Source organism: Balaenoptera physalus (assembly GCF_965194825.1).
Source record: "Balaenoptera physalus genome assembly, chromosome: 12".
NCBI lineage: Eukaryota > Metazoa > Chordata > Mammalia > Artiodactyla > Balaenopteridae > Balaenoptera > Balaenoptera physalus.
Genome location: NC_138897.1, coordinates 86,670,380 through 86,697,840, shown reverse-complemented (window position 1 = coordinate 86,697,840; position 27,461 = coordinate 86,670,380). Strand labels below are relative to the sequence as shown.

At 49.3% G+C, this 27,461-nt stretch overlaps 1 protein-coding gene across 1 annotated transcript; it reads right to left on the bottom strand.

The window, feature by feature from the left end:
* Positions 1–11,193: 11,193 nt before the first annotated feature.
* Positions 11,194–25,054, bottom strand: HSPB8 (heat shock protein family B (small) member 8). Its single transcript, XM_082416900.1, has 3 exons — positions 24,126–25,054; positions 18,292–18,355; positions 11,194–12,210 (listed from the first exon to the last, which is right to left on the bottom strand). Exons 1-3 carry the CDS (start codon positions 24,490–24,492, stop codon positions 12,051–12,053), a joined length of 591 nt encoding a protein of 196 aa, XP_082273026.1. The 5' UTR covers positions 24,493–25,054; the 3' UTR covers positions 11,194–12,050.
* Positions 25,055–27,461: the final 2,407 nt, after the last annotated feature.

The window sequence follows — 27,461 nt, the reverse complement described above, 5'->3', positions numbered from 1 at the left end:
GAAACGAACCCCATCACCATAAAACCTGAGACTGCGAGCCACGTGGCAGAGCAGTTCTCCTGGGGTCCCTGACCCTGCTGTTCCCCACCCGGGCGCCCCTTCCCAATAAAATCTCCTGCTTTGTCAGCACGTGTGTCTCCTCGGACAATTTATCTCCAAATGTTAAACAAGAGCCCACTCTTGGGCCCTGGAAAGGGTGCCCCTTCCTGCAACAGAAGGACAGGAAGGGGGTCGGGCTGAAGACCTAGGGAGTAAGAAAAATGAGCGTCTCTTCAGGGCATCGTCACTGGGATGAATCAGCTTCAGTTCTTTCCCATCCTCCTGTCTCTCTGCTAACGGTTCACATTCCCACGAGAGACCCTGACTGGCTTAGCGTGGGCCATGTGCCCACCCTTGGTGAAGGAAGGACAGGGCCCTGGGATGGCAATTCCCAATGAAACCACACACAAGGGTGAGGATACCCCAAAGAGATATTAAGGGGCTGGGACCAGAGGAAAGGGACATAGAAGCCGCCAGGCAGAAGCCGCAGGTGTGCCTCCCCTGGGGGCAGGGGTCTCTGGAGCCTCCAAAACTGGTTAAAGGGCATTCCCTGGAGAAGGCGAGACTTGAGCATGGGTGCCTGTGATTAGGCAACCTGATTAATTCATCACTACCCTCTTATACCTGGCAGGATCCCAAAGGGATGCAACAGAAGGTGGAACAGGATAGCTTTAATGAGAAGAGGAAGAGCAAACAAGACCTTAGCCACTCAGACGCATTAGGGATGAGGGTGGGGCAGGGGAAGGTAGGTCTACACTGCCAAAGTGCTCTCTAGGTGCCAGGATTGCTCCAAGCGTTTTACGTATCTTGACTCATTCGTTCCTCAGCACAACTCTACAAAGCAATCTATCATCACCTCTACATTATTGTCAAGGAGACGGAGGCACAAAGAAGTTAAGAAGTTTGCTCAGGGATACCCAGCTAATAAGTGATGGAGAGCAATTCCAATCAGGGTGGTCCTGCTCTGGAGTGTGTGTGTGTGTGTGTGTGTGTGTGTGTGTGTGTGTGTGTGTGTGTGTGTGTGTGTGTGTGTGTGTGTGTGTGTGTGTGTGTGTGTGTGTGTGTGTGTGTAACAATTACGTAACGATTACATGGCATATAATGCCATGTTGTCATGGCATTATGTTGTCAGAGGGGAAGTAAAATGTGCATCAGGTAATATGTTACCTGAAAGGGTCTCTTATGAGAATCAAATCTTTTTTTGGCCGTGTGGGATCTTAGTTCCCCCACGAGGGATCCAACCCATGCCCCCTGCAGTGGAAGCGTGGAGCCTTAACCATTGGACTGCCAGGGAGGTCCCGAGAATGTAGCACCTAGGTTTACTTTTCCCATCTTAAGGGCAAGACATTCTCTAGACAGAATATTCAAACAACCCAGAAATCCACAAAGGAAAAAAAATAACTTGAACATCCACTTTATTTTTTTTAAAAAGTGTCACTTTAAAGCAACTAAAATATAAATGCAAATTTATATTTCTTTTAAGTGGAGTATTATACAGACTGATTGTTTGTGGCCAGCTTTCCCCATGTACCATGACAATAAATCATCTTCAGGAGCGTGGTAGTTAATGGCTGCACACTTTCTCCCATTGTATGGAAGCGCCATCATCTGTGCAACTAAACCCCTCTAGTTGAGCCGTTTTGTCATTTCCAATTATCCCTGAGCATAAATGCAGCAGACGCTGCCGGTGATCGGCTCGATCTCCTCTTATGCTTTTTACTGTTTCTGAGCACACCTCCCCTGGCTGCTGGGGCCTCTTGTTTACATGGGTCCGCATCTGTGACTTTTCTCTGCAGAACCACCCTGGGGCTTACTGAAGCCACAGCGTCCAAAAGCCTGACGTTTACCTCCTCGTGGGGGAATCTGCCTCCCCCACTTCCGTCCCTAAGGTAGACCTTGGCCTATGAGTGCCGATGTTGGACTACTAAAGCCCAGACCTCTTGCCTCAGGTCAGAACAAATTCTGACTCACTTGGTCCCTCTCTGGCGGCACTGTCCGATGGCGTAGAGCAGAAGTGGTGTCATGCCATTTTCACGGATAGATCACAAAAGACCTATCGGGCTTTTGTCTCACGCTCTCTCCTGGATCGCTTGCTCCCAGGAAAGCCAGCTGCCATGCCACGAGGACACTCAAGCAGCCCTATGGAGAGGCCCACGTGGTATGTGTGTGTGTGTATATATATACACACACAGTAAGTCCCCTACATACGAACGAGTTCCGTTCCGAGAGCGCCTAAGTACAATTTGTTCGTAAGTCCAACAAAGTTAGCAAATCTAACACAATTGGCTATATAGTACTGTACTGTAATAGGTTTATAATACTTTTCACACAAATAATACATAAAAAAACAAACACACAAAAAAGAAAACATTTTTAATCTTACAGTACAGTACCTTGAAAAGTACAGTAATACCAGCTACATCACCGCTGCTTTTACGCTTGCTTCCGGACATCCTGGGCTTGAAATAAAGATACTGTACTTTATACAGTACTGTGCAGTAAAGTAACAAAAGCACAATCACTTGTAGAGGATGCACGCACATGACAATGTACACCAGACACAGGAACGAACTTACGTGATTGGACGTGCGAACACACGTTCACATCTTTGAAAGTTCACAACTTGAAAGTGCCTATGTAGGGGACTTACTGTATATAAAACTGAATCACTTGGCTGAAACTAACACAACATTGTAAATCAACTCTACTCTAATATGAAAAAGAAAAGTAGACCCTCCACTCCAGTCAAACCTTCAGATGACTGCAGACCTGGCCACCATCTCGATTCAACCTCATGAGACCCCAAATCAGAACGACCAGCTCAGCCTTAGCTGAATTCCTGAACCTTAGAAACTGTGAACTATTAAATGTTGACTGTTCTAGGCTGCTTGATTCTAGGCTAATCTGTGATGCGACAAGAGCTCCCAGCTGAACCTTCTTCTTAGAGGTTCACAATGCACATCGCCAGGCTAAAGAAGAATGTTTGAGTACTGTCTAACCCAGGACTTCCCAAAACTATTTGACTGCAGAACCCAGTCCATTCCCTTTTCTTCTGACGGAACTCACTTTAGGAACTGCTGACCTGGTGTGAAATCTTGGACACACCCAGAGATGCTCAATTTCTGGCACTTTTGCGAGACCGTCTTTGTCTTCTGACAACTGTGTCTTTGCTGGCTTAGATCTGAGGAGCCATTGGCAGTCAGCTCTGTCATCCTGTCTGCTGTGGATTTTGTAAGCTTTCACTGTCAGAATCAGAACAAAATTCACACAGCTGTCACGCAGCTCTGATGGAACACAAACAGGCAGAGGAAAATGGAAATTGTCGCATGATATCAGGTCACTAGGCAACATGTCCAAGACAACTGGTCTGCGACTCTCCTCTGCCCTCCCTGCTTTACTGGGCTGCTGGGATGGTGATAATAACTGAGCAATGGTCCTGTTTGATTTACAAGCTCACTCATCTTCCCAGCCACCCTCTGGGGGGTATTCAGGGCAGCGACAAACAAGCCCCGTTTTATAGGTGAAGGGACTGAGCCTCTGAGTGAAGATTAAGAGCTTTGTTTTTTCTGGCATGATTCCCTCTTCCAGAAACCCTTAATCCTTCTTTCCACCACACATGCCCCCCAGCCTAGCTAATGTGGTCTGAAACCAGTCTGCCTGAGTTTAAAACTGGCTCAGCTATGCTGCCACTTCCCAGATGTGGGAACTTGGGCACATTTCTGCCTCACTGTAGTTTGGCTACGGATTAAATGGAAAAATGGATGTGAAAAGCACGGACAGCGCCTTACAGCTAATAAACATTTAATAACGTTATTATTGTTAACGCTCATCCTTTCAACTCTGACAACATTTCTTCCTAGAAGCCCCCAGGAACTACTCTCACCTCACCCAGGCTGGGTCCAAGCCTCTCCTGGGCTCCTCCTGTACAGCCGTCCCACCACCACCACCAATTCTCCAGTGGTTCCTAACCTTGGCTGCAAATTGAAATCCTTGGGGAGCTTTTTAAAAATACCCATGCCCAGGCCCCACCTGAGACCAATAACATCAGAATCCCTCGAAGGATTTCTAGAGCATGAGCTAAGTATTTCCCCACCTGACCTTCCCCTCAGCCACGGAGGGATGCTGGAGACTCGGTGCCTGGGCTCCAGCCTGGGAGCGCATCCTGACACCTTCATCTGGGACATGATGGAGGGAGGTGTGAGGCTAGCCAAGCAGCACTGCCCACCTGCATCTCTCCTCAATCTCCAAGTCTTCCAGGGAGGAGAATGCTGCAGTCCACCGCCAGCCTGCTGTCTGGCCTTCTCCCTTCCGCCATGCTCTCTTTTAAAATTAACCCTCTCCACCATGGTAGTTTTGTAGGATAACCAACAAAAACAACAGTGATGGTAATAGCTGATATTCTGAACCCTTCCTATGTTCTGGGGACTGTGCTGAAGGCTAAGGGGCTAAAGTCATCCTCCTCTTCCATAAAAAAATACATCACTCAGATTCCAAAGTTGTATTTGCAAGTTTCTCCTGATTTAAAATAATAGGTTCAGGACTTCCCTGGTGGTGCAGTGGTTAAGAATCCGCCTGCCAACACAGGGGACGTGGGTTTGAGCCCTGGTCCAGGAAGATCCCACATGCCGCGGAGCAACTAAGCCCATGTGCCACAACTACTGAGCCTGCGCGCTAGAGCCCATGAGCCACAACTACTGAGCCCGCGTGCCACAACTACTGAAGCCCGCGTGCCTAGACCCCATGCTCTGCAACAAAGAAAAGCCACCGCAGTGAGAAGCCCGTGCACCGCAACGAAGAGTAGCCCCCGCTCGCCACAACTAGAGAAAGCCCGCGCGCAGCAACGAAGACCCAAAACAGCCGAAAATAAATAAATTAAAAATAATAATAATAGGTTCCTGGTACAACCACTATGGAGAACAATACGGAAGTTCCTTAAAAAGCTAAAAGTAGAACTACCACGTGATCTAGCAATCTTACTCCTGGGCATATATCTGGAGAAAATCATAATTCGAAAAGATACATGCACCACAATGCTCACTGCAGCACTGTTTATCGATACAATAGCCAAGACATGGAAGCAACCTAGATATCCATCGACAGAGGAATGGATAAAGAAGATGTGGTACATACATACAATGGAATATTAGCCATTAAAAAGAATGAAATGATGCCATTTACAGCAACATGGATGGACCTGGAGATTATCAAACTAAGTGAAGTAAGTCAGACAGAGAAAGACAAATATCATGTGATATTACTTATATGTGAAATCTAAAAAAAAAGATACAAATGAACTTATTTACAAAACAGAAACAGACTCATAGACTTCGAAAACAAACTTATGGTGACCAATGGGGGGGGGATAAATTAGGAAGTTGGGATTAGCAGATACACACGACTATATATAACATAGATAATCAACAAGGACCTACTGTATAGCACAGGGAACTCTACTCAATAGTCTGTAATAACCTATATGGGAAAAGAATCTGAAAAAGAATGGATACATGTATATGTATAACTGAATCACTTTGCTGTACACCTGAAACTAACACAACATTGTAAATCAACTATACTCCAACATAAAATAAAAATTAAAACAAAAATAGGTTCATTCTTGGGCAGGGGGTGGGGATTGGCAACTAAGATGATAGAGATGTGCTATCAGGGTTACCTCTAGACCTCTGACAGTGGAGACTGAAATCCCCTCAATGCCCCTAATTCCCACTCTTCTTGTCCCTAATGGAGACCTCGGGAATTGGGAGGCAGGTGCTGGGAGAGCATCAGCTCCAGGTACTGACTCAGGCCACTGGTTCAGTAACCTGCCATGGGTCCCTGGCAGACCCTAGGCTCCGCCTTCCAGGCTGGGCTCGGGCTGAGACCACCCAGTGCTCCCCATTTACTGTGGACTGACTCTGCATTAGTACCTGTGGGCCAAGCACTTGGCACACACTTGTGTAATCCCCACGCCAGCCCTGCACTGCCATCACCCACTTTAGTGGATAAGAAAACAAATGCCTGCACACAGAGGTCAAGTGACAAGGTCACATATAGGGTGAGCAGCAGAGCTGCGATCACAGTTCAGATCCCTCATAGCCTTGCTGCTCCCCGATCTCAGGGCTCACGCTTAGCTCTGCCCTGGACCCTGCTATTCTCTTTGCTTATTTACGTATGGCCCGAGATCCCCATTATACCCTCAAGGGCAGAGCCTCGTGTCTGTCTTTCTCCAGGGCCCAGCATGGTACCTCATATATAATGGGCCTGGGGAAAGGAGGCAATATTCAAAATCTTTAACAACTTGCAGGACCAGGGCACTGGCTATTCAGAATGGCCACTGGTCCAAAGGGAGCTGCTGATTCCTAGAAAAACTGTGAGAAGGTAGAGGGAGGAAGGTGTCTAGATTTTAAAATGTAGATTTCATCATTATTCAGGTATGGCATGGCTAAAAGATCAGGAGACGACTGCCACAGAAAAAATAGCTCATTACATTCACAGATGCCAAGAGGAGGGGGCTCGTCACGTCATGGGGGCCACACGGGGAAGCACCAGGTTCGGTCAGGAGGCAGAGGGAATGTGGACAAGAGCCTTTATTGTGGTCTCTGCGGGAAGGAACAGGGGAGGTGGGGGAAACAGACTTAGAATGGGCTAGTACAAATAACTTCAGTTAGCTCTGGGGCACAGGGGCTGTCCCTAGTTGTTTGGTACCTCACCTTGAATGATCTGGGCAGGTGGGTGGTGGCTCAGAGGGAAAGAGTGTGACAAAGGTTGGGGTGGGGTCTCCGGATTGGTCTTCATAAGAGAGGGGTGCTTGCGGGCTATCTCTGTGAGGGGCAGTCCCTCCAAGGTCAGCAAGGCGCCCGGTAGTCAAAGCACCAGAATAAAAAGACATGCTTAATAAAGGCTGAGACACTGGGGGCAGCTTAGAGGCAGTGCTATTTGTCAAGTGGTACTGAAGTATTTCAATATTTGGACACCTGGCTCCATCGTACCTGGGCATACAGTTGAATCGGTGCTGAGCCTGAAGAAAGGCGCTCAGTAAATATACATCACATGGCTGAATTGTATGGGCTGGGCCTGCCGTCTCCTCGCCTCCCCACATCTCAGTCCTCCTTGGAGAATGGCCATGGCAGTGCCATTCCACACGGCTGCCCTTCCCTTTTCCTTGGGAGCCACCAGGGAGCCCCCATCTGCTCGTACTTGGAGGACTTGGAGCTGGTGGTCAGGTGGGCTGCTCTCACTGCAGACAGGGTGACTCAGCCAGCTCTCAGCAACCGGAGAGCAGAGCCCACAATAAGCCTTGAGCCTCCCACCCCTTCTGGCAACTCCTGGGCCCAGGGCGTTGGGTGGGAGGGGACCTCCCAGCAGCCCTCCACCCCGCCAGCTCCAGGTGTTCACTCATGGATGAGACAGTACTGATTTTCACATTATGATGCACAACTTGTCAGGTGCAAAGTGGAGGGGGTGGAGGAGAAGCCAGCCACTGATTCCCGGAATTTATTTCAAGACACATTAATTTGTTTCTTTCCTTCAAGGTCAAATCAAGTCATCTCCATATATCACCATTGGCAGTGACTGGCTGGCAGGCAGTTAGGAGGGGGTGGGGGTGGGCTGAGGATAAAACTTTCCAGGGAGTTGGGTCAAGGGAGCAGAGCGTGGAAGCAGGTTCTAGGCGGTCCCTGTCCCAGCACCATCATCAAAGTGAGGGCTCCGGAACAATGTTCCTCTGTCACTTCGTTGGAGATCTCTGGGGAGGGGCCGAGTCATCCATTTTGATGACAAGGCTTGCGTCTGTAAGCTGGAAGCTCTCAGAACTGAAATTAGCTGGCTTTCTGGGGTCTGAGATCATGTTTTTGGCCTGATTTCCCAAGGAGACCCACACTCACCATTCCTTCCTTCATTCGTCCATTCCATACATATGTATTTCCAGTGGGTGGGCTCTCAGTTCTACCCGCTCAGGTCTCACCATTCAGCGACCCAGAACTGAGGAACGTGGAAATGAAAGCTTTGCTTTTCTCTTTACCTCACCAGGCTCTCAAAGTGGAAAGAAAGGGTAATCCGACACCCAGCACGGTGCCTTGCACTCGTATGTGCCCAGTAAATATTTGTTGAACAAATATCAAATGAGTAGGGATTTTCCCCTTTACTTGAATGATTTCTCCTTTCATCCTTAAAAGCAGAGCAGTTGGGATGAGTTTTGGTGTTTGTGATTGTTATTATTATTTATTCTGCTACACAAATGCCCAAGCTGTTACAGGATGTGCTGGGTTGGGATGGGGGTAATGGTGAGGGGGCTCTGGCCAGCTTGCTGGGAGTCTGAGCTGAGATCCTAAAGAATTAGCCAAGGAAGAGGCTGGGGGAGTAAGCACTGGAGAGAGAGAGAGCGCAGTGTATTCAAGTTCTGGGAGCAAGACAGGGCCTGTCTGGTTAGAGGAGCAGAGGGAAGTCAGATGGGGCTGCAGGGCGAAGGGAGGGGGTTAGGGGAGGGCGGAGAGCAGTGACCCAGGGGAAGATCCCATAATGCCTTGCAAGTCTTGCAAAGAAGCTTGGACTCAATCCTTTGAACAACAGAGAACCATCAAAAGGTTTTAAAAAGGACATACCCTTCGCTTTGGCTCCTGTGTTTTCTTGTGCCTGTGAGGCACCTCCCCACCCCAGCCTCGTGTGCTCAAGCCTGACAACCGTGGAGTGGCCCCTCCTCTGATAAACCAATCCTATCCCCACCCCACTGCAATGCCCCGATTTGAAAGATCACTTCTCTTCCCACAAGGTGGACGGACTCACTTAAGACACCCTTAACGTTCTCCTTTGCTGAGAGAAAGGCAGAACAGGGTAATAGGTAATAGTAGAGTCAGACTCTAAGCCTGTTGCTTAGCAGGTGGGTGATTTGGGGCCAAGCACTCATCCTTCCATGCATCAGTTTTCTTATCTGTAAAATGGAGATAAGAACCGAACCTTCCTCCTGTAAGCGAGCAGGACCCTATGGGGCCTTCCGGGGACAGACCAACCCCCCTCCCCGCCCCCCCTCCCCGTCCTCCACCTGCCTCTTGTTCTTAGTAAAACTTTAGCTTCCTAGGCCTTCTCCGAGTTCCAAAGAATAAATTTCATCAGAGAAGCGAGAAAAGACAGAAACAAAGGAAAACGGTCAAGCAGACAAAATAATAATAGTTTAGCCTTTAAACAAAGTCAAGGACCTTTAGTTCCTTCTCAAAGGCTATAGATACTATTCCGAGGCAAATCCTTTGAGCAGATACTGAAACCCGCCCCCCCCCCACCCCAGGTGGAAGACGTTAACTACATGCTGAGAATAAGCACGAACACCCCGCGAGCCTGTTGGAACCAGAAGGTTGATGATGATGACTCCCAGTGAACTCACCACCAACCAATCAGAAGAACGTCCATGAGCCGACCAAACAGCCAGCAACCCTCTTCCTCACCCTGTCTTCAGAAACCTTTCCCTGAAAGCTGTCAGGGAGTTCAGGCATTTTGAACCCTAGCTGCCTGGACTCCGTGCTTGGTGCCCTGCAGTAAACGCTGCACTTTCCTTCACCACACCTGGCGTCAGTAGATTGACTTTACTGCCTGTGGGCCAGGGGACCCAAGTTTGGTTCGGTAACACTCATAGAATTGTAGGGTGATTAAATCTATTAATACACATAAAGCACTCAGCACGGTGTCTGGCACACAGTGAGGATTTAGTGAGGGCCGGGCTTTCTATTATCTGCCTACCCGTGTTGCTGCTCTCTGAGCTCCTCTGGGAAGGAATCGTGGCTAATTGTTTGCTATATGCTTGGCTCCCAGCATGGGACCAAAATAAGTAGGTGCTCGGGAAATAGTCACTGACTCCCGCTGTCATTTCGGGGTTTGGAGGTGCTCTTAAAAAGCAGCTCAGCAACTCCTCATTAACTCGTCCAAAAGCAAACGTCTAGGTTCAAGTTCTACCATCACCATGGGACTTACCTGAGCTACTTCCCATAGACGCAGCTTCTTCGTCGTAAAATTGAACATCTACTTCCTGGGCTAACGTGAAGCTTAAATGAGATTGGCTCCAGGGATGGAGCATGTGACCCAGGCCTGACCAATCAAAGTACTGATTTTGTGGGCTGTGCTTAGCTCAGGGATGGTCATGTGACCCAAGCTGGTCCAATAAGAATGACTCCCAGCAGAAGCGGTGAGAAAAGAGTGGCTTTTCTCGCTGGGGACTGGAATGTGGGGATGTGGGGCTGTAGTGATTGCAGCTGTCTTGTGACTACTTGAGAGGACATGGGGACATGGAAGACTAGGAGCAGGGGAGGTGGGAGGCAACAGGGAGACTGGGAATGGAGCCGACACCGCAGGACCAAGAGACAAGCTGAGTTCTATTAACATCATTAGAGACCTGAAAGCAGCGTTTAACCTGGACTTCACAGCTGTGCCCAATAAACACCCCTTTTTGCTTAAATCGGTTTGAGTGGGGTTTCCTAGCACTTAGCACAGAAACAGTTCTAACTGATGCACTCTGGCAGCCTCCTTGCTCCCCACCACCCTACTTTCAGGGTTCTGGGCTCCTGGCAGCATCAGTGTGGGGCATCCATGAATTGTTGATTGCCCCTTTCCTCCTTCCTAACAGAACCTTGTTTTTTCAGGCAGCAATGTTCCTGGCCTCAAAGGACAAATCAATATTGATCTAAGCCCAACACGGCATCCCTTTCCCTTTGCCAGGGATTGGCTGCAGCATACACATGTGACCCAGTTTTGGTCAATGAAATAAAAGAAAGAAATCTGCTGAGAGAGAGCTTCTGGGAGAGATGTTACTGATAAAAGAGAAATTTAGACAAAAAGACTTTTTTACCCTTGCCTTCTCTTCCTATACATTGTCATATGAGGTTGAGATGCTTGGAGCTGCTGCAGTCATCTTGCAAACATGAGGACAGAACTTGTAAACTTGTCAGAGATGGCAGAGGAAAATGATAGACTCTGGGTTCTTCGTGGCATAACAGCTGAAAAAGTAACTCTGAAATCACTCATATCTAAACTTCTTGTAAAGTTAGACAGATATTTATGTCATTTAAGCCACTATGCATTGGGCATTATTATTTGCTGCCACAAGCATCCCTAATTGATGCGGCATATCTAAGTGGTACTGCATTTAGTTCCCATCAAAATGACACACAAGGCTAAGAACATCAGCTCCTTTATTATTAATATTATTACTTACTTTTATTTTCCCCTAAACAACAGCACAATTCAAATAACAATGACACACATGTCCCACCCATATACACAGTACCACTAGTCTGCCTGCCAGGCAGTCTGGCCTTTGCTTGGTTCCTGGTGGAGCTGTCTGGAGACAGCCCCCTGTGTAAAAATCCCGACTTGGACATAGGAGACACAAGAAAGGGGGGACCTTAGCCAGAGAATAAACTAAGGGGCTTCCAGAGTCCTTGGGGAGTGCCAGCTTGGGAACGTGCTATAAATGTCTGGGTGGAGGGCAGAAAGCACTGTTTGTTTTCATGTGGTTGTTGGATAAATCCCATATGGGGATGTAAGACCTATCTATAACCCTGTGTAAACCACGTCTGCAGAAACACAGTGGTGTGAGCTACTGGGCTCCGTCAACCAAACCCTGGGGCAGGCATGGACACTGGGAGCCCAGAATGGGAACCTGGGTGATGGGGAGGTCCCCAGAGAAAAGCAACTCTTGCATTAGCTGCAAGGTAAGATACAACGTGAAATGTTATGTCCCCTTTTATTTGTTTTGCAGCTGTAGAATGTGCAACATTTTCATCACGATAGAAAAGGTAAAGAAAGAAAAACTCCCAGCATCTTGGCCTAATGCAGCGGAACACGACCTGCCAATTGCGCCATCTTGCGGAAAAACCTACTATTACACTCTCCAGGGAATCTGGTCAATCCACCCTGACCCCCAACATTTCAGTCACACTAAATCTATGAGTTCAGCTAAAGTAATGTATCCTGGAATCAAAGAAGCCCAGGGGTTGGGGAGGGAACAAGGAAGGGCCAAGACTGGGGTCTCAGGTACAAGTGACTTCCTGGCTGTCTTGGGGAAGCTCGTTGTTGAAACTGCTCTCTCCAAATGGTGAGTAAGGGGGGATCTGGGGGGCTTCGATGATCAGCAGGCCTTCTGGGGAAAGCGAGGCGAATACTGTCACAGGATCCACCTCTGCAGGAAGCCTAGGAGAAACACACGATTCATTTATTATTTTTAATATAGCCAGACATTCTCATTTCATTTGAAAGAAAATATTTTCCATATTGCCTGGTGGGATTATTATTTTGATAATAATCCCAGCAGGCAAGTTCCACTACTATCCCCAATTTATAGATGAGGAGACTGAGATCAGAGAGGTGAACTGATTTGCCCAAGGTCACACAGCCGGCAAGCAGCAGATGGGAATAGAATTGGAATCCTGGTCTCCAAACTCAGAGTAGCTGACCATGATGCTCCTCTGTCTCCCCAGGTGCCAGACTTTTGAAAAAAGGTCCACGGTAGGGAAAGCCAGAAGGTTCAATCCCCATAGATCACTGGTCCAGGCTGGCTCTGACTATTGTAAATGCAGGTGTCTTGATGAAAGACCCAGGAAGTAAGGTGAGCCCATTCTGGTCATGGGCAGGACCCTTCCTGGAGGGGTTGGGGAGTTTTTTGCTGTAAACAGCCACCTGTAGCCACATGAACTTCCTCTACCAGGGAGACTCCTGCCAAATTGAGCCACGGAGATTACCAAGGGGCCTGCAGGGAAGGATGGAAGAGAAAGGGAACTTGGGCAGTTGCCAAGCCAAACTTCTGAAGTAGAGACAAGGCCAAGAGTTTGGACCTCCCTCTCTGGGCTGGGGATGGGCTGACTCTGTTTAACCCCTTGCACGCCAACCCACAGAACACCTGGGACAATATAACAGGGCAGCCATGGTCCACTTTGCAGGCGGGCAGACCTGAGTTCAAATCCTGGTTCTTCCTGACTGTGCGACCTTGGGCTAGTGATCTTGCCTCTCTGAACTTATTTCCTTATAGGAAAAGGGGGTTAAAAATAGCAACTATCTCTTAGGGTGGTGTGAGAATTATGTAGGATAATGAAAGCAAAGGGCTTAGCACAGTGCCTGGCATACAGGAAGTGCTCAGTCAGCTTCACCTTCTACCTTGTTTTTGGAGTCATTGGCTGTACAAGTGAGCATCATGACAGCTGTGACTTTTTTTTTTTTTTAATGACTACATTATTTATTTTTTGGCTGTGTTGGGTCTTCGTTTCTGTGCGAGGGCTTTCTCTAGTTGCGGCAAGTGGGGGCCACTCTTCCTCGCGGTGCGCAGGCCTCTCACTATCGCGGCCTCTCTTGTTGCGGAGCACAGGCTCCAGACGCGCAGGCTCAGTAGCTGTGGCTCACGGGCCCAGTTGCTCCGCAGCATGTGGGATCTTTCCAGACCAGGGCTCGAACTCGTGTCCCCTGCATTGGCAGACAGACTCTCAACCACTGCGCCACCAGGGAAGCCCAGCTGTGACTATTTTAGCACAATCACTGACCCATGAAATGTCAGAGCCCGAAAGGATCTCGACTGTCCAGGACGATGCTCTCATGTTACACACGAGGAAACTGAGGCCCCGAGATGGGAAGAGACTTGTTCAAGGGCTCTCACCAGGTGACCTCTATATTGAAACACGTGGTGGGAGAGCTATTCCTCCTCAATCCTCTTGCAGATCTTTCATTTACATCTAAGGGAAAGTCTCAGCTCTGTGTTAACATGCCTTTAACACCTTAGCCTCTATCTCTTGCTATTTTCTCTCTTTTAACAAAGAAAGAGCTAATCTATGACTTAGACCCTCAGGCAGGCAACACTGCCTAGTTAGAATTTAACCACATTTTGCTTTCGTTGGATTTATTTTACAGTTGTCTTCTTCAGTGAACGTTTGACTGATGAGAACTGAACCTTATCAAAAGCGAGTTGATCGAAAAGTCGTGAGCAAATAATAGTATGGGAACGTAAGCATAGAAGGCAAAAAATAGTTGAAGATGGTTCGTGAACCACTCATTTGGTTTCCCCTAACCAAGTAGGAAGGTCATGGGCTTGGAAGGTGGAGAGACCTGTGTTCAAGTCCCAGACCGGTTCATTATTGGCTACGTGACCTTTGCTGAGTCCCATCATCCTCCGAGCCTCAGTTTTCTCATCCACAAGATGAGCTTAATAATTCCTACTCTAGAGCATCCTCTTTTTTTTTTAACATCTTCATTGGAGTATAATTGCTTACAGTGGTGTGTTAGTTTCTGCTTTATAACAAAGTGAATCAGCTATACATATATGTATATCCCCATATCTCCTCCCTCTTGCGTCTCCCTCCCACCCTCCCTATCCCACCCCTCTAGGTGGTCACAAAGCACCGAGCTGATCTCCCTGTGCTATGCGGCTGCTTCCCACTAGCTATCTATTTTACGTTTGGTAGTGTATATATGTCAATGCCGCTCTCTCACTTCGTCCCAGCTTACCCTTCCCCCTCCCCATGTCCTCAAATCCATTCTCTACATCTGAATCTTTATTCCTGTCCTGCCCCTAGGTTCTTCAGAACCTTTTTTTTTTTTTTAGATTCCATATTATGTGTTAGCATACAGTATTTGTTTTTCTCTTTCTGACTTACTTCACTCTGTATGACAGACTCTAGGTCCACCCACCTCACTACAAATAACTCAATTTTGCTTCTTTTTATGGCTGAGTCATTTTCCATTGTATATATGTGTCACATCTTCTTTATCCATTCATCCGATGATGGACACTTAGGTTGCTTCCATGTCCTGGCTATTGTAAATAGAGCTGCAATGAACACTGTGGTGCATGACTCTTTCTGAATTATGGTTTTCTCAGGGTATATGCCCAGTAGTGGGATTGCTGGGTCATATGGTAGTTCTATTTTTAGTTTTTGAAGGAACTTCCATACTGTTCTCCACAATGGCTGTATCAATTTACATTCCCACCAACAGTGCAAGAGGGTTCCCTTTTCTCCACACCCTCTCCAGCATTTATTGTTTGTAGATTTGTTGATGATGGCCATTCTGACAGGTGTGAGGTGATACCTCATTGTAATTTTGATTTGCATTTCTCTAATGATTAGTGATGTTGAGCATTCTTTCATGTGTTTGTTGGCCATCTGTATATCTTCTTTGGAGAAATGTCTATTCAGGTCTCTGCCCATTTTTGGATTGGGTTGTTTGTTTTTTTGATATTGAGCTGCATGAGCTGCCTATAAATTTTGGAGATTAATCCTTTGTCAGTTGCTTCATTTGCAAATATTTTCTCCCATTCTGAGGGTTATCTTTTCATCTTGTTTATGGTTATAGCATCCTTTTAAAGATGAAACAAAAGTAAAACTCTGCATCTTTTAACATGACTCCTGACACACCACCGGCGTCACTAAATGGCGGATCAGACAGACACCAGGAAGATGTGGAGCAAAGACGCTCAAGTCTGCTTTGGTTCTGGGCATCCTCCATTGATGACTTCCTACATCCCCTGGCCTCTCACTCCAGTTGGCTGTGGAAAAGCCCCCATCTCCAGGCTTTGCCCTGCACCCAACCTGACTGGCAAATTCCAAGACCTCTCCCTCTCTCCCTCATCCAGTCAAAACGGGGTCTTTCACATGGGGATGGATGTGCTGAGAAGAACTCCTAGCCGTGGCTGAGGCAAACGGCTGGAGCATCCTGTCTGGGAGGATATCTCCAAGGAAGCATCTCAGCCTGGCTGAAGGAGCTTCCCTGTCCTCTAGTGACTGGAGCTTTTCCTGGGAGAGGCAATGAGACCTCTGAGATGGGGCTAGAGCCATCCCAAACCCCAGTCCCACTGCTTGGTGTCTGGAGTCTGGGCAGAGCCAGGAGGTCCCAGGAGGTTCCAGGACTCCCAGCTGCTCTTGTGTGATTCCAGCCTTGTGGAATCTTTAATAATTTGAATTCCCATGGGCTGGGCACTGAGTCTGTACACATCCTCTCATTCCCTATCCTGAGGGAAGGAGGGATACAGGAACAGAAGTTCAGAGCAGTTCAGCATTTTGCTGCAAGTCACCCACTCAGTCATGGAGCTGGGACTCCCTACACGCAGAGGCGAGGTTCAAAAATATTTAACAACTGGCACAGCTGGACCAACCAGAATGGTTGGATCCATGCCAAAGTGATGGAGGAGGGTCCTGGGCGCCCTTTAGTCGCTGGAACGCGGGGAGGCTTGGAGGGTCCAGGGACAGGGCCGGGACGGCTCATTGACTAAGGGGAGCCTCTAGGGGGCCTCTGGCCATGTTAGTCCAGCGTCCTAACAACCGGCCCGGCTCAGCTGCTGAGCCTCTAGCAGCTTTAGGCAGTTCTATCTGGTCAAGTAACTCCCAGCAAGCTGTTTTCCCGGAGGCCTTGGAGATGGTGAGATCCATGGAAATGGCTGTCTTTTAGAGATGATGAATTTGCTGACTTCTTTCCGGCTCAGTCCCTTTCACAGCTTTGCCCTGTCTGTGACTCCATCCTGAGACCTTATTTCAGTCTCTTAAAAGAAACATCAGGGCTTCCCTGGTGGCGCAGTGGTTAAGAATCTGCCTGCCAATGCAGGGGACACGGGTTCAAGCCCTGGTCCGGGAAGATCCCACATGCCGTGGAGCAACTAAGCCCGTGCGCCACAACAACTGAGCCTGTGCTCTAGAACCCATGAGCCGCAACTATGGAAGTCCGCGAGCCACAACTACTGAAGCCTGCGTACCTAGAGCCCGTGCTCCGCAACAAGAGAAGCCACTGCAGTGAGAAGCCCACGCACCACAATGAAGAGTAGCCCCGCTCGCTGCAACTAGAGAAGTCTGCACGCAGCAACGAAGACCCAACGCAGTGAAAAATAATAAATAAATTAAATAATTTATTAAAAACAAAAAAAGAAAGAAAGAAACATCAGCTCCCTCCCTCCCTCTCTCCCCCCTCAGCAATGTTTGTTCCTGCTGGCTGCGGTACTAGGGAAAGGTGTGGGTCTTGGGGATGGCAGGCGAGCCAGGGAGCGCGGAGAAGAACAGTTTGGCGTTTGCCCTATCAGGAAGTGGCTGCAGCCTTTTAAGTACTCCAGAGGCGCCCAGTGGGTTAGGAATGGGCACATGGCAGGAGAGACAGGACTACAGAATCCTAAAGCTGAAAGCAGCCTCAGAATTCGGCTTGTGCAATCTCTCCAGACACAGGATATCTTTGCCAGGGCGAGGGGAGGAGTTAAGATTCAGTAACAACAACAATAATAGTAACAACAAACCACCACTTATGGGGACCTGCTGTGTGCCCATCACAGTGCAGTGATCTCATTTCCTTTTCAGCTGGTAACTCGGCAAGGCTGGAATCAGCATCCATCCGTTTTACAGGTGAGGAAAGGGCATTCCTTGCTCAAGGAATGAACACGGTGAACTCAGAGTTCAAAGGTCTGTTTGGGCTGTTCTAAATGCTAATTTTAAGGACCTTGGGTATGTCCTTTCACTTGTGGGAGATTTAGTTTCCCCATAATACAAGGAGGGTAATGTCTCTTTTCCCCACTGCATACCTTTGCTGCAAAGGTGAAATGGGACTGGGAAAAGACTTTGGAGCCAGCAGTGCACACAGTGGAAGGATGCTGATTGGGGGGAGGTGAGTCTCTTCTCGCTACAGTTGTTGCCATCAGGGCCTCAGTGTGGCTTTGACTCATTGGCTCAGCCTGCTGGTCTTCCTGCTGCTTGCATAATCCCCCGGCCTCAGCCCTTCTCACTGCCCTCAGCAAAACTGGCCTTTCCTTTGTCCCAGTCTCTCAGCCTGGAAACCCCTGATGACAACAGGACAGCTTCCAGCCTGATTCATACGCTGCTCTAGGGGAGGCGCGCGGTCTCCTGGCCATGGGGGACTTAGAGCAAGCAGCCTTCGAAAGATTCTGTTTGGGAATTTGGGGCATCATATCACATGGGTGGGTGAGTGCCCCGATTTTCGTGGAATTGTGGACAAGTCATTTTGCCTTTCCTATTCTCGGATTCTTCATCTACAAAATGAGATTGTTAATCCCACCCCACGGGGCACTGAGCAGATGACTTGGCACAATCTACGCGCCCCCATTTCTGGGAACCTATTGCAACTTTGCTGTGATACCTTCTCCCCTTTAGGTGCAAGGGTTCAATTCCCTGCCCTGGGGGCAGGGGGCTGTATCTTGAAGTAGAGATGCCCAAGAGGGAGAGACCCCAGGTCTCAGGTCCCAGGCGTCCCCACTTCCACTCCAATCCTACCCTGAAATCCAACTGCCAGGTTACTTACTGGATTTTCTTTGTGAAGTTCTTGGAAACAATGCCACCTTCTTGCTGCTTCTCTTCATGTTTACCTGGAAGGGAGAAGAAAGCCATGTGTCAGCGGCTATGTCCCTCGGGCATCATTCAGGACTCAGGCTCAGATGTAAAACCTGCCCCGGCCTCGCTGTGTGGCTCGGGGCTTAGTCTAGAGGTTCCAGTTGTCTGAGCCTCTGGTCCCTCATCTGCTAAGTGGACCCACTTGATACCACCTCCCAGGCTGTCGTGAAGATGCAGTAAGACAACAGGCAGGTCAGGAGGCCTTGACCGTGGTTTGTAGATGATTATGCGTTAGACTTAGGAAATCACAGTCTATCTCCTGTCCTCTAAGATGTGGCATGGCATCTTCGAAGCCTTGCGTCTCACCCCTCTCTCCTAACCAGCCAGGAGACCCCTGAGGCCAACATCCCAGAATGGGTGAGAGGAAAAAAGTGGGGCTAGTTTGCCACCCAGCTGGCTTTATAATGCACAGAGCCCTTTCCCAGCTCTGAGGATGGGCCTCTTTCTCCCTCAGTTACCGATGTGAAAACTGAGGCCTAGGGATGGGTCTAAGGGCACCCAGCAAGTGCATGGCAGCCCCAGTCTCACAACCAACTCCTGGAATCGAAGCCGAGGGCTGGGGTCCGATGCCCCTCTGCCTGTTCCCGCTTCTAGTTAGTTATTTGGGCCCCATTATCTGTACTGAGTCCTGAAAGAACTGCCTGTAAATGCTTCAACCTGCTAAGAAAAACAACACCCCAAGGGGGCTTTCCCTGAGAAATGACACATTAGTCACCACGGATGTGAAATTCCACCCACCCCTCCTCCTCCAGGCTGGCAGGCGAGGGCTTTTTTTTCTTTCCTTAGGAAGGAAAAATATGAAATTACAAGAAGGCTTAGGCGCAAACTGCCTGTCGTCTGCAATTTATGTAACAAATTCTGAGCCCATTGGCCCATTCCCACTTTTTTTTTTTTTAAATGGGGAGAGTATCTCTAATTTCTCTTTAAACAAATCGGATTAGCACCTGGCAGAGCCATTAGGCTCCTATTATTACTCGTTCCTCGTTTGTGGCGCCACATTCCAGGGCCAAGAACCCTCATTTACCCATGGACATCCTTCTGAGGGGCTTTGGAATCTAGACTGTAAATAACCTTGTGTAGTATGGTGTCCTACTGCAGTCAAGATTTTAAGCTGATAATTTATAGGTGATTACATCATTCATGACCTTTTTATTATTCATTATTCCTTTATTAATAACTTGTTTTCTGATTACAAGATAACGCATGTGTACGTTTGAAAATGTAGAAAAGAAAGAAAAAAAAATCAAAACCCTCCATAATTCCATCACCCCAAGGAAACCACATTTTTGTATATGTTCCAGACCTTTCTATGTTACTTAGAAATGCATACATGTTATATAGTATAGACATATATCACCCATTTTATCAAATGAGATCATATTGTATGTTACACTTGAAACTTGTTTTTCTCTCTTACTGACGCGTTATAATTATTTTTCCATATTATAGCAAATATTCACTGCCAACCTGACTTTTAATGGCTGCAGGGAGATATAAGTTCATTTAGCCAATCCCCGGCTTTGGGGCACTGAGAGGGTTTCTGACATCAGACAGAACCTCACTGTACTGAACATTCTTGTAGCTAGATCTTCACACCAGTCCTCATGACTTCCTAGGATAAATTCCAAGTTCTAGAATTTCGAAGCCTTGCTCTATATGTTGCTAAGTTTCCCTTAGGAAAGGCTGCATGAACATAGTCTCCCACCAGCTGGGTGGAAAGGGGTACATTTACAGGAATTCGTTTTTCAGCAGGAGTGTCTGCCTAACCAGAACATACTATTCTGCCAACGTGCTGCCTCTTGAAGCTCAGAGAGTTTATTCTGACCTGCCAAGTCCGTGACCACCAGCTGACCAGCTCTGATACAGGCCTGTGGCCAAAGGAACACTGTCTGTCCCCTGGTCCCCTTCCCAAAGCCTGGGCCTCCGGAGACCTGCTTCCCCTGGGGACAGGCCAGTGCCTCTGACTCAGCCCTTTTGCACACTTGGTGTCCTGGCAATAATAAATGATAATGATGGTGATGGTCAGAATAATAATAGCAAACTCTTACATTGCGGCGCTTCCTTGGTTTCCGCCACTGTTCTAAGCACCTTACCGATATCAACTGTTCATTTTTCACAAAAATCTTAGAAAGCAGGTACTTTTATTATTACCATTTTGTGGATGGGGAAATGGAAGTTCAGAGAGGTTAAGTGATGTGCCCCAGGTCACACAGCTTGGAAGTGCTGGAGCAAAGACTCCAAGGCAGGGATGTGGGTTGGGGATTGGAGTCCCTGCTCTGACATTTCCCAGCACATCTCTCTTCTTCTCTACAATGGCGATGACAACAACTTCCTAGGAGCCGATGAGTCACAGAATTGCTTTGAAAGTTGTAAAAATACCATGTGAAGGTGAATGCTTGTGGTTTATTTTGATACTGGGGGAAAAAAACTGATCCTCAGAAGCTAAACCTCTCCGTCCATGCTCTGAAAATAGGTACTGGGGTTGTGGGGGAGGATCTCTAAGCAAAGGCAGCTCCGTAAAGGGGGACTTGGGGGAGGGGGTTAAGCTGGGTGAAAGAGGGTTTTGCTAGGAGGCCCCTGCTGAAGCTTAATTTGCATGTTATTTGGATATCTATTTACTGGGGCAGTTTAAGGATTATGACTGATTTTTAATTTCTTATTTTGCTTTCCTGTCTACATTTTCTACCATGGAACTATTTTATGTTGGTCAACAAAAAAGCAATTATTATGAAAAAAACAAAAAAAACGAACCCATCTGGAGGCCAGGGGAAGCTAGAGGTCCCTCACAGCCACCGAGAAATGTAGGTGCCAAGAAGCCGCATCAGCACTTCGGGGAAAGCCACTGGCCCAGCTGAAGAAAGAAGGTGCTGTTTCCAGGGGAGGCAGAGGCCCTGGGATTAAGGAGAGGGGGTGGAATAAAGCCTCTGGCTTTCCAGTCCCTTCCTCGGCCAGGGCCTGGGCCAGCGGCCCATGAAGAGAACATTTCTTGGCTGGTGGCTGCAGGGTGGGGGAGGGGTATATGTGAGGCATGATGGAAACCATCTAGTCCAGCATTTTCCAAACACTTCCCTGGGCCTAGACACTCATATGTGGTCAGATAAGACAGGGCTACCTCTCAGAGATTCATAAACGCCATTAGCAAATTCAAGGCTCTGATAAGTCCTGCAGTGAGGAAACCTGCATTTATCAGATGCCCAGTGATATCTTAAAACACACCATTTGGCAAATACTGACCTAGTCCAGCTCCTCATAAGACCAAGGGTAAAGCTGAGGCCCAAGAGGTGGTAGGATTTGTCCCAGGCCACTCAATTAGAAGCAGATCCAGCCATCCTGACTCGGAACTATCTAAGCAGGCCTGGCTTTGAATTTCAGACCTTGCCATGGAGAAGCAGGTGATCTCAGGTGACTTAGTCTCTCTGGGCCTCAGTTTCCTCATCTGTAAAATGGGTGCAACAAACCTACGCATATTTCCTTGGAAGTCCATGTGAGGAACCGGTGAACCAACATATGGATGCGTTTAGCACAGTGCCCTACACAAACAGCTTGAGGAAGAATGGGTGTGTCATTAAGTGAGGTAGGATGGGAGACTGATCTGACTTCCCACGTCCCTTGAAAGTTGCTTTTTAAACGGAGCCCCTGATAATCGATTTGATTTTTTAAATCCCTGTTATAAAAATCTCTGGATGTATTCTTGGGGGATTTGGATTCTGTCAAGCCGACGTTGCTTAGTGCACATCTGTGAGGCATTTTCAACCTGAAAACGCTTTGTCTGTCTTTGTCTTATTTAAGCCCCCAATGACCCCATTTTACAGATGTGGAAGCTGAGGCTCTGTGACCCACTCGAAGCCTCTGGGTTAGTAAGGTACTCAGCTGGGATCTCAGCCTGGAGCTGCCAGACCCCACCTAGAAAGGAGGATGGAGGAAAAAGCTCTCCAGGCTGGACAGAGTTCTCCTGGAGGGGCCACAGGGCATGGGACACCCTCCACCCTGGGGTGGAAGCCTCTGGAACCCTAATTAAAACAAAGACAGGAGAAGCAGTGATAATAATCACCTTGTTTGCAGAGTGCCAGGCAGACACTAGTATTAGCTCCATTTTACAGACAGTCTGCATTTATTATCATGGATTGTCTGCCCATATTTAATCTTCCCTACAGCCTTGCAAGATGGATATTATTATGATCTCCACTCTTCAGATGGGGAAGCCGAGGCTCAGAGCAGTGAAAAGACTTTCTTGTCCATATCCATTCAGAGACTGAACAGCGGTGGTGGGATTTGAACCCGGGTCTCAAAGAACATCTAGCATTTATGTATGTATGTATGTATGTATGTATGTGTGTATGTTTTGGGGCCTTAGCGTTCTAGTAACATCGAAACAATGCCGATCCCTTGTGTTCTAGGCACTAAGTACACACTTTACATGCGTCATCTAAGACAAAAATCCTTAGGCCGTGTAGCCATTTGAACCCCAATTTCCACATAAGGAAACAAAGCCCAGAGAAATGGTTTCAGGCGTCTGGCACCCTGGCCATCTCCCTCCACCCACATAAGGCCCCAGAATGCCGCCTGGCCCACCACACCCTCCGGAGCCTCTGATGTTTATAATTCTGCCCTGGGAGGCTTTGAAACTCCCCCTGAAGGCTGCTCTGCTGGGGCTAGTACCTACCCAGCCTGTTTGCAATGGCTTTTATTGATTTTCCAGCCGGTAGAGCCTGCCAGGAACATGCTTTTTAATAGAACATTAATTGGGAGGGAAGGGACAGAAAGCTTTTCCCCTGCTGCCCTGCTTCGCAGGGACTGAGCGTCCATTTCCTCTTTCCTCTTCCCTAAAACGTTCCCTCTACCAGGCTGGGATGTGGGCAGGCCCTGACTCGGCCTGCTGCTAACTCACGGCGTGACCTTGGACGAGTGCCCACCTGGGCCTTAGCCTCCTCAGCTGCAAAATGGGACTAGCCACCTCTGCTTCTCAGGGCTGGAGTGAGGATAATTTGAGAGCAGGAATATAAAAGCTGTAGCCCTTGGCACCTGGTAGGTGCTCAACAAATTGTCAATTTGCTTCTGGCCTCCCAATTCCCAGTCAGCCGGGGGTGGAATCCTTGGTGGCCTTAGGTGGGTTGCTTTAACCTCTCTGTGCCTCAGTTTCCTCATCTGTAAAAAAGAGGAGACAGGCCCTGCCCCTTCTGCTTGTGTTCATTGAGATGCCACAGGTAAAGCTCTGAGCACGGTGCCTGGCAGACCGTAAGCGCTCAACCAGGGTTACCACGTCGTAGCCTTATAATGACAATTATGCCTCAGTTTCCTCATCTGGGACAAGGGAAGGTGTTTCTCTTGAAACCTGAGCTAGTTACTGACACTATCATTACACAGCATCAAACACCCCCTTCTGGACTGTGTCGTGATGCTTGGGTGCATGAACCTCACTTCTTCTTTGGCTTTTTACTCCTATATCTGTTAAACTTATTCTTTATATTAAATGCTCTCTGTTAGGACAGACGTGCAACGTGGTTTCTATCCCCCTGCCTGTTGGCTGGCTGATGCAGCACCCAAAGGCCCCAGCAGCTGAGTCAGGTTAAAAATCCCCCTAGGAACTGGAAGAGGAGAGCTTTTCTGCAAAGAGAACTTTTATGGGCTGCATTCCAGAGCCCTGAAGTCACCTGTGTCATGCGACCACAGCGTCCCCTCCAAAGGAGCGTTCTCTTGGCTCTGCCGGGTCTGAGGTCTACACCCCCTCCCCTGCCCCCCACTCACCAGACACCTCCACGTATCCGTCCTTGGTCTTTACCATCAGCTCCTCCGGCTTAAAGCTGTGCACGTTGACACACACTTTCCAGGGCTCCCCGGGGAAGGGGGGCGGGCTCCTGCCCTCGGCAGGCACCCCAAATCTGGCCACAGCAGAGGGCCCCCGGGGCACCATGCCCGACCTCAGGGTCCCCGGCCAGGCGGAGGAGAGTCGAGGCAGGGCCCAGTCGGGCCAAGAGGCAGTCAAGTCGTCGGGGAAGGGGTCCATGCCGAAGCCATCATCCAGCAGGCGGGAGGACAGGGCTGAGTCCCGGAAGGGGTCCCGGCGCCGGCGGCTCGTGTAATGGCAGGGGAAGGGCATCTGACCATCAGCCATGGCGGCCGCTGAGCTGGAGGGGAAACAGAGGCTCAGAGAGAGGGAGCCACCTGCCCGAGGTCACACAGCAAGGTGATGTGGGTGCACTGGCCTTCCAAGCTTATTCTTCAGCTTCGGAAAATGCCAATGCCAAGGACGGAGGCACACACCAGGCTGGGGTCCCAGCCCCGCAAGACTCTCCAGCCACCGAAGGCGATCCTTGGCTGGTGCAGCAGAATTCTCAAGGACCCCTCTCCACACAGCCTCACCGGAGATCAGCCAGCCACCGTCCGCCCAGGCCGTCCAGGCTCTCAGCCAGAGCCGCGGAGTGGAGCGGAGAGCTTAATAAGCCGGGAACGCGGGTCTAGAAACTTGTTGCTTCTCCTGGGCTGGGTGCCTTCTATTTATTCCTGCTTGGGGCTGGAGGCGGGTTCTGCAAGCACCTCCTGTCACAGGAGTATTCAGAGGTGATGAACCAGCCCCAGAGAATCCGCGGAGGGGACAGCTGGGCTCCCGGGGGGCTGGGAGGGGCCTTCGCGGCCAAGTTCTGCCAGCCTCTCCGGACTCTCCTCCCCCAGCTCGGCTGGGATCAGCTCCGCCCTCCCTCCCGCTCCCTTCCCCCCAGAGCCTGCCCGCCCCTAGCGGGGCACTAAGGCCTGGCTATTAATAACCCTCGCCTGGCTGAGGGCTCAGATCACGCTCCTGAAATACCCTCTCCAGAGCCTGCAGCATCCTGCCTCCCCACTGGGGACCCGCGGAAGGCGAGGAGAGAGACGGGAGCCAGTGGATTGGAAGGCAGGTGACCCTGGGTTGCAATGCCCCCTTCCAAGCCTCCAGCATCCTCAAGCTCTCAGAGCTTGCCTTCTGCGCCTTCTGAGGGGCGTAACATTCTTCCCCAGGTGGCTCTGAGCTGTCAGCTTTCCCACCTGTGAAATGGATGTAATGGTAGCCTCCTCAGGGATGTAGCATAAGTCATCCTCCTTGAGCATTTAGCAAACCATCACTTCTATATTTTCAATGTTGATTCTCAATTACATAACGCTTGCTACATGCCAGGCCCTGTTGCAAATGCTTCACAAACATTAGCTTTGCCTCATCCTCACCAACAATCCCGTGAGGCGAGAGTAGTGCGATGATCCCCATTCTACAGCTGAGGAAACTCTCATAGGAAGGGTTATCCAATGGTAGCTTCTATTATGATGATGGCAGTTAATAATGATAATTATCCAAAGGTGCTCTATTCAGGCAGAGTGTCTGGTCTGGAATTCCAAGCCCGGAGAGGACCTGTTTTCTAGACTTCCCTGCCCCTCCCAGGTAGCTCAGAGAATGAGTCTGTAAATTGTCCTTTAACCTAAAGGCCCCTCGAGCTTGGGTTCATCTTTCATCTGTCCCCAGCAGGTGTGCAGTTTGGGGCGTGCTATGCTCCCTCTATGGGCTTAGGGTCGGGACCCTGCCTTCCTCGTGGGCTGGGGTGGTTTGGGGGGTGTTTTAAGGAATTCAGTGAGTCATGGGTTGAGATATCGGTTTGGTATTAAGCAGGGCGCACATGAGGCAGTTTGCTAAAAATAATAGTATGGAAGGTGACAACACCACCATCGTTTACTGTTCCCCGCATACCTGCCACGGCGGTGAGCAGTTGCTGCTGTTATCGCCCTGAACCCTCACAACAGCAGTGTGGCATTGTCACCATGCCCATCCTGCAGGTGAGGAAACAGGCGCAGAGCGTGGCCTGTGCGCACCGCTGGGGGGCGGCAGGGCCCGGGTGGGAACCTGCAAGTCTGGGCTGAGCTGACAGACCCAGACCCCGCTGCCTTCTCCTGGGGCCGAGAGGGGAAGATGGAGGCGCCCCCATCCCAAGTGACTGGGGTGAGATCATCGTGCTGGAAGCTTCAGGCTGACGTCACGTTGGGCACCGAGGCCTCAGCTCTCTCTGTAATTACAGTGGGGCGAGGCTGGCTGGGTGTGGAGCCAGGAATGGGGAGAATCGCTGCATGACACAGAAGAAAGCTGGCCCTGCCTGCGACCTGGGCAGGGGCTGGAGAGGTTTCCGAGCAGGGGTGGGGGTGGGTGGCTCCTCCCGAGGGAGTGAGTTTGTGTGCGGACTGGAGTGGGTGTAGTGTTGTGTGTTTGTTTCCCGCGTGGGTGGGGCAGTGTTCGTCTTCCTAAGGGCAAGTCTGCGGGTGGGTGTGTTCTAGAAGATGCTGCTTCTCCTTCCTCCCAGGCTTCCCTTCCACAAAGCCCAGGGAGGGGGTGGGGAACACACGCTCAGTGACCTCACCTCCCTTCTCATTTCAGGGATGATTGCGGCATTCAGGCCCGCAGGAGGGAAGAACTGCTGTGCAGCTAGAAATAGCAACAGCAATCATTAGCATTTATCTGGCACTTTCCATGTGCCAGGTTCTGTTCTAAGCACTTTAAATTTATGTGTATTAACTCAGCTAATCCTCCCTACAACTCCATGAGGAAGGGACTTTTATTATCCCCATTTAACAGATGAGGAAACTGAGGCACAGCGAGAGGATGTGTCTTGCTCCTGTCTATATGCCCAGTTAAGTAGCAGAGCTGGGATTTGAACCTCAGAAGTTTGGCTCCTGATCCCTCTGCTGTACTGCCTCTTGTAATCATAGTCACTGCTCACATTGATTGAGCACTGGCTGTGTACTAGGCCCTGTGCCCAGCACTTTCATTCATCGCCTCAATGAATCCCTGTAGTTCAGAGAGGTGAAGCCACCTGCCCCGGGCCACACAGCTGGCTGAGGATTGGAACTCGAGCCAGTGGGATGTGGGAGCCCCCGGTAACCAGAATGGGACAATATTGCCCAGGCCTTGTCTGGCGATCCTCCCGCGTGCCTGTCGTCCTTTTCCGCCTGGGCGCTTGCTATGTTTCTGGGTGGGGCTGGGGAGGGGGCGATGCTACACCCCAGGTCCTGGAACAAGGGCTCCAAGGGTGCCATCCTCTTGGAGCTTTCACACAGGAAGGGCCACAATTA